The sequence below is a fragment of the Bufo gargarizans genome, chromosome 11 (genome assembly GCF_014858855.1).
Source record: "Bufo gargarizans isolate SCDJY-AF-19 chromosome 11, ASM1485885v1, whole genome shotgun sequence".
Classification (NCBI taxonomy): domain Eukaryota; kingdom Metazoa; phylum Chordata; class Amphibia; order Anura; family Bufonidae; genus Bufo; species Bufo gargarizans.
The window spans coordinates 31,384,933-31,398,128 of NC_058090.1; the positions used below are offsets into that span (position 1 = coordinate 31,384,933).

Below are 13,196 nucleotides of genomic sequence, written 5' to 3' on the forward strand. Positions count from 1 at the left end.
GTCCCGACACTGACTGCACTGATTAGATAACTAGTAATACCCATCTTGGTCTTCACTGCAAACTGCTAGCAATTAATTCATAACGTCTAGCAGGGATAATAAAGGAACGGCACAACATAGAGTAATAAGAATAGATGGTGCAGAATCGTTATTATACGAGGAATGAAAGTAGTTACTAAAACAGACATGTCAGGGGAGGTGGACGGAGAGGCTGACGCCGATTATCACAGAACATAATGTTAGGCATACAAGTACACAGGGAAACTGGTCCAGTGGAAGAGGAGGGGGACGTGTTGTAGGGCAGCAGACCAGTACTGATTATTACAGCTGGCACAGGGCGGTCAGCATTTCTCTCCTGATTTGGCGAGCAGTGAAAAGGCTACAAGAGCTTCATGTCCAAGAAAAAGTTGGCACCATACTCTCTTCAGATCCAGTGTGTGCCCACTCGCCATCCAAAACATGACTGTTCACATCATACCTCTCACACGCCTTCATAAACACTACATTTAACCCTTCCAAGCACCTACAAATTTAAGTGGTAATTGATGAAAAGCGCTGACAGTATCAGACTATATAGGGGCACACCCTATTGACAAAGGAAATGGTGACAACCAGGGGTCAAATTATTCAAATGTTTCCAGGGAGAATAACAGAGGAACAGCACAAAACAGGATTCAAAAAAATACAAGTATTTGCTAAAAATAAAATAAAAAAAATAAAAATAAAAGACAGGATTGATACAGGCCCTATATACCGTTTCTACATTGTTGTCACAGATGTTTGTTCCATGGGTTTTATGGATTGGTCAATTGTGACAAATGTCTTATTCACCATATTGAAAGAGGGCGACACCTAAACGTCCAAAACGACGGGGGCTCATAAATGACCGAAACTGATGTCTGCATTTCCTCTACCCCGCTGTCACTCTGAGCTCACAGTTTTGGTACGTCTGGAGATTAATTTCCTGCTTAGACGGCACTTTGTGTTATTACTCGGCACACGGACAAGACAACACAAAGATGGACTGGTCCGATATCACTTTGTCCAATCAAGCCATGAAGCAGAATCTTACATCATTATATTTTTATTATTTTGACTTTTTGTGTACTTCTGGTGACTACGGCACGTCCTGATCAGGGCTAGTTCTGCAGACCTCGGTCAGCACTGGACTATTGCGGATATCCACATTATGGATATAGGTGAGAAGGGCTGACGGCACACTGCACTTTACCAGCCGGAGCGCCTCTCACTCTGATGTATTACCCGGCTGCACATTAATTTGAATAGCTGTCATGTAAAACTACTCTGTGACCTAGCAGCTTCTCTCTATCCAACATCTGAGCTTCCGTAATAAAATGCCAGGAACTCAGCAGGGTTGAGAATTTCGGTTAAAGGGGTTTTCTGGGTTCAGAATAATTAGATCGGTGAGGCTTTTACTGATGGCAAACCATGGCCTTGTCATTCTTTACTTTGTCCTCTGCATAGTCTACCAGGCGAGTGGCGCTGGAGCAGGGTGTTGCAGCTTTATCCCATTCAAGTGAATGTGACGCCTCTGCAATGCCCGGCGCCGCTGCCACTAAGTAAATGATGTGCAGAGGACAGAACAATGCCGCAGTGCTCACCTGAGTAGTGGGTGTCAAGAGTCACCTAAACTCAGTCGATATTGACTGCCTATCCTAATCCTGGAAAAACTCCATAAAGGCTTTTGGATGATATTTATTGCCTATCCCTAGAGTATGTCAGGATAGTCTAAGGCTGAATCATGTATGCACTGTTGCATTTGCCAAACATATTCCTAGATCCCTATTCACCCACCAAAAGAGCATCCCTATGGCCTCAGTTGGCCCGGTATACATCAGTACAGGGGTTTCCAGCTGTATTAAATAGCACAGTCTGCTTCACTATACACAGGCTTCCCAAAAAAACATAAGGCCCATAAAATAATTTTTAAAGTGGGAGCCTAAGGGCACAATATGCCACTACAAGGCTGTACACCGGCATACACTTAAGTATTAGGAAATCCTCCTGACATACACTGCACAGTGCCTACTGACCTTCATGGGTGGGCCTCCACTGTACATATGTCCTGCTAGGCTTAAAGGGCATCTGTCAGCAGGTTTGTACCTATGACACTGGCTGACCTGTTACATGTGCGCTTGGCAGCTGAAGGCATCTGTGTTGGTCCCATGTTCATATTGATGTTTTGATATATGCAAATGAGCCTCTAGGAGTAACAGGGGCGTTACCATTACACCTAGAGGCTCTGCTCTCTCTGCAACTGCTGCACTTTGAGTGACCAGGTGTGATGATGTATTCACTGCCTCATCCTGTAAAAGGTGTAATGGTAACGCCCCCGTTGCTCCTAGTGGCTCATTTGCATATATTAATACATAATTTTTCTCAGCAATGCAGGCACATATGAATATGGGACCAACACAGATGCCTTCGGCTGTGGAGCGCACATGTAACAGGTCAGCCAGTGTGATAGGTACAAACCTGCTGACAGATGCCCTTCAAATGAACAGGAGACACAGGACCCCCAATCAGAGTTGTATCCAAGTGGTGGGACCACCGCCAACCAAACACTTATTCAAATCATCTCAGTAAAATAAGCTGCTGTACGCTGATTACAATAAGACTGGAGCGTGTTTAACCCTCTGCTGCCCGCTGAGAGCATTACTTATAATGAACGGATATAAACGACACTGAGCAGTGAAGTCTCCAGACGGCCGAGATCCTGTCATTTTTCACAACAATAACTAAATGTTTCAACATGTTCGAAATTAACCGCACAGAGAAGTTATAAATCATATGTTTCATCAGCCTGACACCGGCCGGGATTGTGCCCTGTCACTGAGGGCCTGATACAGTCAGCTATAATGAAGGATGAGGCTGAATGTTAATAGACCCCGCCGTCACCGGCTGAAGCAGTTTTCTTCTGATCATTCAGGAATAAGGCACCTGACTGGGACAAAATACTCAATATCCCCTACAGACAACGTCTAATATCCCGCCAATTCTGCACCATGAGGAGGCATTGTGCTGGGAGCAGCATTAACCAGTGACTTCGGTCACCTACCTTTACACTGAAGACCTGCTTGATGGAAGCTGATAATGACAGGGCCTGACAACTGTATAAGGAATCACACATGCGGCAGAGGGATGTACAGAGCCCCCCGTGTACAGTCACTCCATCGGACTGTGTATGTCAAGATATTCTGGCTTAATAGCCCTTTTTAAAGGGGCTGTCCGTCCATGAACATTTACTAGGTACTCACAGGATGGTGACCGCCAGTGGCCCCTCCAGACCATTAAAGCGGTACTTAAACCACCGCATTGCGGTTGTGGGGTGAGGAAAAGTAGGGTACTCAGGACCCCAATTCTAGTGACTAATGGGGGGATCAGTGTTAGCCTCCAGCAATCATCATCCCATGGATAGGTGATAAATGTTGTTAGTGGGAACACTCCTTTAAAGAGTCGCTGTAGTTTCACACAATTTAATTTAATTTGAGAATGGCGTAATTAGCAAATTTCTAAATCATTTCATAAAAAAAAAAAAAATCTGTCTGCATCCACCTGTAACAGAGACATAGAAGACGGTTCACAGAAAGTGGGGGCATGTTAGAGCAAGCTGAGCGCCTGAGCCTGACAGAAGGACTGCTTCTACACTGTCTCTAAAGAGCAGAGAGGCTCCTGCGTGTCTGTGAGTCCAATCCCCACCTCCTTACCAGCTTTAGGAGCTCCCTAGAAGAAAACAAATATAGTGGGAAGTGGGGTCAGTGCTGTACAGGGCTGGCAGATTGCACAGAAGGGAGATGCCCCTGCTTGTGAGAGAAGTGCATCTAGCTGTGCAGCTGAAACAGGGAACAGTAGGGCTGAGGAAGACATTAGGGAATCCCAAAAAACACCTCACCCTTCACAGTTTTTAGAACGATGCACAACCTGTATGCAAACTTTTTTTTAGAACTCCGGTACGCTTTAAGTAGAATAAAATATGAATAAAAACTTGGGCTACTGAACCAAGAGTCTGAATGCAATGGTGGTCAAGTGTGTGTCCTTGCCACTTTACTGAATGATGGAGCCCACCTCAGGACACACACTTGAACATCACGGCATTAAAATTCCACCTCACTGCCATCATGCAGTGGGGAGGAAGAGGGGCTTTGCACCCCCACTTTACTGTTTGGTGGGTGGAGTCCCAGCAGTCAGATAATTATCACGTACAATATGATTAGGTCAATAATGTCCATGGTGAGACAACCATTTTAAGGACCTGCTTGAATGAGAGCTCCTTTGGGACCACATCCCTTAAACAAACATTTAAAGGGTGACCTCAGAACAATATTACTAAAACGTGACCACTTACTTTATTAGATTCTGGACCTTTGTTACAGTTTTCAGCACCAGCGACCACATATCACATTGTGAAAGCTGTCCCCAGGACAGGTCATCAATTTCAGATTGATGGAGGTCCGACACATGGCACCCTGCCCGATCTGTACACAGTATAGTGTGTCGGGGTACTGCAATACGCTGGCCCTTCTACTCTCTACACTGTATCATTTCCGGCACCACGGCAGCCTGAAGCAGCTGATTGGTGGGGGGGTTTCGGCCGGGTGTCAGAGACCCCCACGATCTGATACTGATGACCTATCCTCAATACCTATCCTATCATCAATATCTGTAGCCAGGACAAATCCTTTATGCATCTAATATATATTTGTACTATATATATTGATATGTTTAGCCCCCCCCCCCTCATTGGTTTACACGTTATCCTTCTCTATGCATTGTGTATTTAGGTTACATGATACAAAATGTCAGCTGCCATTTTCAGATTCATTCAGAACCAAAACTAATGATTGTGTTGGAGCATTTTTTAAAAAAACCCAGCCATAGGCATCTCAATACAGAAAGTTCACATGTGAATTCACCTTAAAAAGTTAAATAATTGAGCCGTAATCAAAGCAAAATAACAAAATAGTAAACTCATAATCCCAGAACAAATACAAGTTTGTTTAAGGTCTTAGAAGACGTCAGGCTTCCCAACCCATGTTATCAGGGCGTGTGAGAGCCACCCATTACCTGGGAATAACAGGTTTGTACACTTTGTGCAGTGTAGTGTTTATATACTGTACTCTCCTCTGCCCGGGTCTATGCTGTCTTCGTACCCAGCATGAGCGCGCCTACATGCTCTGAACTAAGAACCGCATCAGCTGAAGCCAAGCGTGCACACAGCGAGCAAAAATAGTGCAGGTGAAAATAACCCAGACAGCGCGCAGTAGACAGAGGAGAGCGCACACTCAATAGCTCTGCTTCATACTGGAAAATACACCTTACATATAAATAGATGTATCAGAGTGAGTTTGTCATTTGGTTGAACGCATACCATCAAGACATGTAATATTGAGCGTCACAGCCATTTTGTAGGGAACTGTAGTGAGGTGCAGTACCTATAAAAGCACTTCAGGTCTTATGGTACCTTATGTATGCCTCCGATTTTATTTCAGGACATGCAAAGGATTACAGTATTTTTCACTTTATAAGACCCCCCCCCCCACCCCAAAAAAAGTGGGGGTGAAATGGCTGTGCGTCTTATAAATCGAATACTAGTGAGCTTTAGGTGCTGGGAGTAGGGAGTCAAGCGCTTGTAATACTCGCCGTGCCTGTCTTCATTCCTGGGGCCGGCGCTTCACTGTCCTGACCCCGTACGTAGTGCACGCACTATGACCTGACACTGCACTCAGTCAGGTTACCGTGCAGTGCGGGCCGGAGAAGACATGGGAGCGCGACTGCTGCAGTAGATGGAGAGGAGCCGCGGCGCAGGAGAGGTAAGAGAAGTTTTTTATTTATTCTGATATGAGGTCTGATGGGGGTTCTGGCAAGGAACTCTGATTGGGGGGATCTGACAATGAGGGCTGATGGGGGGTTCTGACATTGAGGGCTGATAGGGGTCTGGTCTGAAATAAAGGGCTTATCTGAGGTCTGATGGGGGACTCACATTGAGGGCTGATATGAGGTCTGATGGGGTCTGAAATAAAGGGATGATATAAGGTCTGATGGGGGGGGGGGGGGTCTCACATTGAGGCCTAATCTGAGGTCTGATGGGGTCTGAAATAAAGGGTTGCTATAAGGTCTGATGGGGTCTGACATGGAGGGCTGATATGTGGGTCTGATCCGATATCCTGTAATTTATGGGGGTCTGATCTGAGGTCTGATTAAAAATATTTTTTTCTTATTTTCCTCCTCTAAAACCTGGGGTGCATCTCATCATCGGGTGCGTCTTATAAAGCGAAAAATACAGTATTTTGGGTCCAAAAACCCTAATAATCAATGCATACTCCGTTGCAAGCCATATGTACAGAGGTAATCCCCTACTATAAGCATCTGGCAAAGGGCTTGTTGGCAGCTTCATAGTACGGAGCTGCAGAGTACTCCACATGCCGCCGTCCTTGCATACGGCTCTGTGCATGAGGCCTCATCAAATCACTACAGGAGTCCTAACATTCAAGTTTCCTTATCTGGTTTAGCTGCAGATGAGAATCTGCCTCAGAACGACCCGCACGATTTTAGTTTTCTCACCTGTCAGACACAAGCACTGTGTGGTCCAGTCTCCTTATATTCTGGGAGAAGCAGAAACCTCAGCACAAGAATACACAGGAGCAGCTGAGACAACATGGATGTCCTTATTATTACTTTCACAGCGCTGTGAAACACTGAATAACCTGACGAGTTTACACAAATTAATATAATATCATGTAATTGAGTGGATTTTTTAATATTTAAATCAAATGTCAAAACCTAACAGGTAATACAAAAGGCAAATGACTGGTTCAGGAGTCAGCAAACTGGCACTCCAGCTGCTGTGAAACGACAACGCCCGGCATGCACTCTTGCTTAACAGTTCTCGAAACTCCCATAGAAGAGAATTGAGCAAATTGGGAGTTGTAGTTTCACAGCAGCCAGAGTGCCGGAGGTTGCTGATCCCTGGACTAGGTGTTATTATTCTAACTAAAGATAAGGAAAGTGATTTGGTCATTTGGAAATTTGATCCAAACTTTTTAAAAAGTTCTGATTCTACCGAATGCAAATTGTGTGCGATTCTGGAGAGTCCCAGAGGGAGGGAGACACGGAAAGAGACTTTCCTAGGCAATCAGCACATTTTCAATTTAGGTTGCCTTTATTCAGACCCAAATTGAATCGTACTAGAATAGAATTTTAAGAATCTCAACTCTAATTTACTCTATTATTTCTAGACAGTGCTGCCGTAAGGTTTGGGTGACAATCGAATGCCATTAAATCATGGGATTGAACCATGTAACTTCCATTAAGGGAGGAATTTTCCTCAAAGCCTGACTACAGCTCTTATCAAATTTCATCTCGTCATATTGTATGGTGAGAAGCTACTGTGGTCTAGGGACCCCTGGTCTAGTTATTAATGGAGATCCCAGTGGTGGGGCCCCCAGTCATAAACATCCTGTCCATAGATGATAAATGCTCTTAGTGGGAAAACGCCTTAAAGTCTATATGAATCAAAACCGTACATATAAATAACTTGGACTCTACTTACATTTCTCCTGTCCCTTGGTTTCGATGCACTCCTTGATGGAGTCTGTAATCCCCAAGCTTGCAGCGGTGGGCAGGGGCCCCAGCAGAGTCTCTATAGGGATAGGTTTGACTGTAGGCTCATAGCTATGCAATTTTGTCTTCTCAGCCAATTCACTGTAAAAATCCTTGTTAAGATGATTTGCGGCAGCTTCTAACTCTTCATCCTCCCGGTCATCATCTCCCAACGTACTGGAGGAGTCATCTACATCTAGAGAGAAGCAGTCCACATCACGACAAGAAGGTAGCAGTGTCACAAATGTGGAGCCTATTTTGGTGGTATAGAATTACTTTTTTCAATGAATGAAAAGCTATCACGAGAGATCAGCATTCAAGGGACCAGTCACTGGACTATCAGATATTCCAATAGTCTGGAATTTAGCTGGTCTAGGGTAAGACCAGCATTGACATACAATTCACCTAACATCCATCACTGCGAGTAGTGGTGATTTTTGGAACACAGATAATGTACAAAAAACTATCCCAGCCCCCCTCACTACTTCTCTTCCCTTCCTTTGGTCCTAATACTGAGAAATTTATATATAAAAAAAACTCTGTGTGTGTCCCAGAAGATCAGCCATGTTCCTTTTCTTCACAGTCCTGTGTCGGGCTGTACGACAGCTGGCTGCAGCAACAGCCTCTACCCTCTGTCCTGCAGGACAAAAAGACAGTTAAAAGGGTTGTCCTAGCTCGCTGTTTTCACGGCAAGATAGGACCAAAAGCTGGCCCTAGTTGGCCGGGCTTATGAAAACCGCCAAGCGGGCCCACCCTTAGCCCTTTTCTGTAGCAACATACTGTAAACAGCATAGCAGTACAAGCCCGAGTTACGGAAACCACATAGCTTGCTGTGCTACACTATCTGCGTAGTGCCCATTCACTGCAATAGAAGCTATGGAAACAGCGGGTGCGGGTCCACCTGGCATTTCCTGTAAGGTCGGCCACCTGAGGTTGGTGCTTAGTCTAATCTCACCATTTCCACGCCGAGATGGGACAACCTCCTTAAGCCCCACACCCTTTTGCTATGCCCCGCCCCCTCAACCATCTACCAGCCATAGATGGATGAGATCAGTAGGAGATTAACCCATTTGTCCCCTGCAGAATTTCTACAGGACTGTGTCAGGGTCATGCAAAAAATGCTGCAGAATGAAAAACAGTGAAGACATGTATATTAGTAAACAGCTCCTGTTCATTGTCTTACCGCTGGCTTATAATCAGTGTAAAGCATAATTAGAGGAATCACAGGAGACAAATGACTTTAAAAAGATGCAATAATAAATCTCACCGTCTTTGCTGAAAGAAGCGTACATTCCCTTTGGCTTTGGCCTGCTACTCTCCAGCTCATTCTCTATTTCGTCCTGATACGATGTGATTTCTCCTGTTATGGAAACAAGAAGGATATGTGACTGCGTTGACGTGTGCAGCCATCTGGGGCCGGTGGTTAGATACCCCCTCGGAATTACCAACCAGCACACTCTCTGCGTCTAGAGCTGGAATCCGTTTAAATATGGGGTCTCCAAATATATGTTAATATCCCACATACTGCCTCGAAACGTCCCTGAGGTGATGCTATTCTCAACTTCTGAGAGAAAGGTGTGATGTGTGCTATATGTGAATTTAACTTATACGGCGCACAGCATTTGATCTGTCCTGCGGCTCCTCTGGTACTATGTATGGTGCTCGGTTTGGCAATTTGGCTCCTCCTCAGTTTGGTAAAGGGAAGGGGGATTTATTTTAATTGTAAAATGTTTTGATTTTAAATAAAAATCTGATAAAAACGGATATGTGACTACATTTGTTTTGCATAATTACAATCTTCCTGTAGGAGCGACAATCATTTACAGGGGCAGCCCACTTCAGACTCAAATTTCAGAAGTGCCCAATGACTGAGTCTGCGCTGACCGTTTTCAGGGCATGCGCAGTACAGGCTGAAGTGCCATCTTGGAAAGGCTATGGACGCCGGCACGTGTTTCCACCACTACGTATGGGCAATGGGGGGGCACTCTATGTGGGCTAAGTTTAGTCCAGAGGCCACTGAGCAGCTTCTTAGGCTACTTTCACACTAGTGTTTTTACTGGATGGGACAGGGTTCAGCAAAAATGCTTCTTTTACTGATAATACAACCGTCTGCATCCGTTATGAACGGATCCGGTGGTATTATCTCCTAACATAAGACAGATCCGTCATGAACTCCATTGAAAGTCAATGGGGGATGGATCAGTTTTCTATTGTTCCAGATTGTGTCATAGAAAACTGATCCGTCCCCACTGACTTACATTGTGGGTCATGACTGATCAGTCTTGCTCCGCATTTCAGGACGGAAAGCAAACCACAGCATGCAGCATACTGCTCTCCGGTACGAGAACAGAACGGAATGCATTTTGGAGCATTCTGTTCTGTTCAGTTACGTTTTGTCCCCATTGACAATGAATGGGGACAAAACTGACAAATCTCAATACCGGAAAACATTAACGCTAGTGGGAAAGTAGCCTTAGGCCACTGCACACTAGTTTATGGCATTACTGAAATCTGTCTATATTCTCAGCGTGACTTTTAGACTACAGACGGAACCTTATTAACAGGTACAATCACCAGCAGAAAAGCAGTGAATGTCCACGTGAAGATTGCTTGCTAAACGAGTTTTCTCATCTGGGACATTTACAACACAACAAGGTTACTCAACTCTTTCTGTAATTCACACTTGAATGGAGACCACTCTGCACACGTGCGGCCCCCTTGCCTGGCTTTAGGGACAAGCCGCTAACCAAGGCAGCTGCATACTAAGTAAAGGAGTTTCCAAGATGAGGAGACCATGGCTGCTTTTTAAAAAAAAAATGATATCCAAAAACAGCACAACCACTGTCCACAGGATACGTAAAGCCAATTGCAGCTCAGCTCCATTCATGTCAATGGAACCAGGCTGCAGCACCACATGCATACTGCAGACAGACATGGTGGAAGAAAGCAGTCATATTTTCCTTCAGAATCAAGGATAACCTTTAATGATAATTACTCAGCATTACCTTCCACATCGTCCAGTTTTCTTGACAATTCTTGCTCGAGCTGGAATGACAAATATTGGACGATTGTTAGCGAGGGTCCGGCCACTATTATCTACAGCATTATTTCAGCACATGGGTTAGGTCACTTTTACATCTCCCTACAGAATGGGGCAAGAGAAAAGTGGAGGATTGCTGACTGACTGCAGTGCACAATGGCTCCGTGTTACTGACCTGTATGTACTGTAATAAATCACAATGTAGGTAGCAGCGATCACTGCAAAAATGCATGTGGTTTGTGTAGGGCAGGCATGGCCAACCTGCGGCTCTCCAGCTGTTGTAAAACTACAACTCCCACCATGCTTTGCTGAAGGCTGATAGCTGTAGTCAGTCTGAGCATGCTGGGAGTTGTAGTTTTGCAACAGCTGGAGAGCCTCAGGTTGGCCATGCCTGGTGTAGGGGTTTTAAATTGCAACTGGTTCGCAACATGTAAACAAAGCCTTAGACAAATACAGGTTGAGGCAGCGTCTAGTAAATACATATCATTATTCACCCAGCCTTAGATCTTGTATATGGAATCAGTAAAGCTTCAAGGGGTTGGCAAACCTGCAAAGGGAATCTTACTTCTTACTGGCACTCAATTCTCCACTCCCTGGCTCTGGCTGCCTCGCTTAGGTCTCCCGCTGTCAACATCCAGTTTGATGCCGCTGAAGCCAACTGCTGGTCACAGCAGTGACCTGCTCCCCTTGTGTCGTGTCAACTGGTCATGTGACTAAAGAGGGCAGGCTACTGCTGCAGCCAATGATTGGCCACAGGTGTCAACCCGGATGTCCATGATAGCAGTGGGCCCGAGGAGCAAAGGAGCCTGGAGTATGATTAACTTTGCAGGTCTGCCCAGGAGGGGGGGGGGGGTTTAAAGTGGACCACCCCTTTAAAGAGGTTTATTAATTACAACTTATCCACCCTGTTACTCATAAGAACAGGGGCAGTGTTCCCCCATTTGAATGGAGTGGCAGATGTATGTGCGTCTGTTGATCCATTCAGCTCTAAGGGAATGTTGGAGACAGCGAAGTACAAGTGCTTGGCTATTTCCAGCAGTCCCACAGAGTCATATAGAGGAGCAGCACACATTCGTGTCTGCTGCACCATTCGATGGGGAAACACAGGGCCCTGTTGTCACGATCAGCAGGGGCCCCAGTGGTCAGAATCCCCACCGATCAGGCACTTATCACCTACCAACTGTTGTTGTAATGGGACAACTCCTTTAATTAATTAGCATGGGGTTCTTCTAGACTAAATATAAGGCCTCATATGCACATGACCATATATTTGGTCAGTGTTCGATCCAGAATTTTTTTTTTTAGGATGGCACGCGGCCCCATTCATTTATTTGGGTCTGTAAAATTCTTACAGCCACGTGCATGAGGCGAGTTAGCCGTAGCAGAGTCAAGTACGTGGCAATGGCTTTACCTGCTGTATCCGGATCTTCTTCTGACCTGCTGTGAAGGAAGGGGGATCGCATTCCTTTTCCAAATCTATCTTCATGAATTCATCTATCGTTAACTGACTCGTTGGTGTGTATTCAAATTCTGTTAATCTACAAAAATATGTAAAAAAATAATAATGAGAAAAACATGACAATAATTATAGGACAGATTTACTAATCCCGTCTTCAGAGGACGCAGTTTTAAGATTTGCTAGATTTCTCACAGCGGCGCATGGTGGATGATAAATTTGGACATTAGATGTAATTTACTGAATGACTCACTTCAGCGCATGTTGTTGCTTTCGGCCACGCCCCCTCACCCCAAGCCACACCTACTTTCCCTTAAAGGCCCTCTTGTCTAGTGATGTGCAAAAAGTGTGTAAAACACATTATAAATGTGGTGCAAGACATGTAACCAAAATGTGGGGGCAATGAACTTAGTACAACTGCCGAGGTGCACAACACCTACAAATCTGCTCCAGACTAATTAAGGGTCCATTCACACATCCGTAGTGTATTGCGGATCCGCAATACACCCGGCGGGCACCCCCATAGAACTGCCTATTCTTGTACGCAACTGCGGAGAAGAATAGGACATGTTCTATTTTTTTCCAGAGCCGCGGACCGGAAGTTCGGGGCTGCGCTCCGGAAATGCGAATGCAGAAAGCACTGTGTGCTGTCCGCTTCTATTCCTGCCCCATAGAGAATGAATGGGTTCGCACCCCTTCCGCAACGTTGCGGAACGGATCCGGATCCATTCTACGAACATGTGAATGGACCCTAATTAGGGTACTTTCACACTAGCGTTTTTCTTTTCCGGCATAGAGTTCCGTCACAGGGGCTCTATACCGGAAAAGAACTGATCAGTTTTATCCCCATGCATTCTGAATGGAGAGTAATCCGTTCAGTTTGCATCAGGATGTCTTCAGTTCAGTCGTTTTGACTGATCAGGCAAAAGAGAAAACCGTAGCATGCTACGGTTTTCTCTCCGGCGAAAAAAACTGAAGACTTGCCTGAACGCCGGATCCGGCATTTTTTCCCATAGGAATGTATTAGCGCCGGATCCGGCATTCAGAATACCGGAATGCCGGATCCGTCGTTCCGGCATG

General features: G+C 45.2%; 1 protein-coding gene across 1 annotated transcript in view; it reads right to left on the reverse strand.

Annotated features, from left to right (window-relative positions):
• The window catches only part of BRF1 (BRF1 RNA polymerase III transcription initiation factor subunit), a 266,657-nt gene that overhangs the window by 90,227 nt on the left and 163,234 nt on the right, over nucleotides 1-13,196 (reverse strand). The window contains exons 8-11 of the mRNA XM_044271525.1: nucleotides 12,072-12,198; nucleotides 10,626-10,665; nucleotides 8,888-8,980; nucleotides 7,571-7,816 (exon numbers count right to left, since the gene is read on the reverse strand). Of these exons, the coding sequence (XP_044127460.1) occupies nucleotides 7,571-7,816; nucleotides 8,888-8,980; nucleotides 10,626-10,665; nucleotides 12,072-12,198 (506 nt within the window). The remainder of the gene's footprint in view (nucleotides 1-7,570; nucleotides 7,817-8,887; nucleotides 8,981-10,625; nucleotides 10,666-12,071; nucleotides 12,199-13,196) is intronic.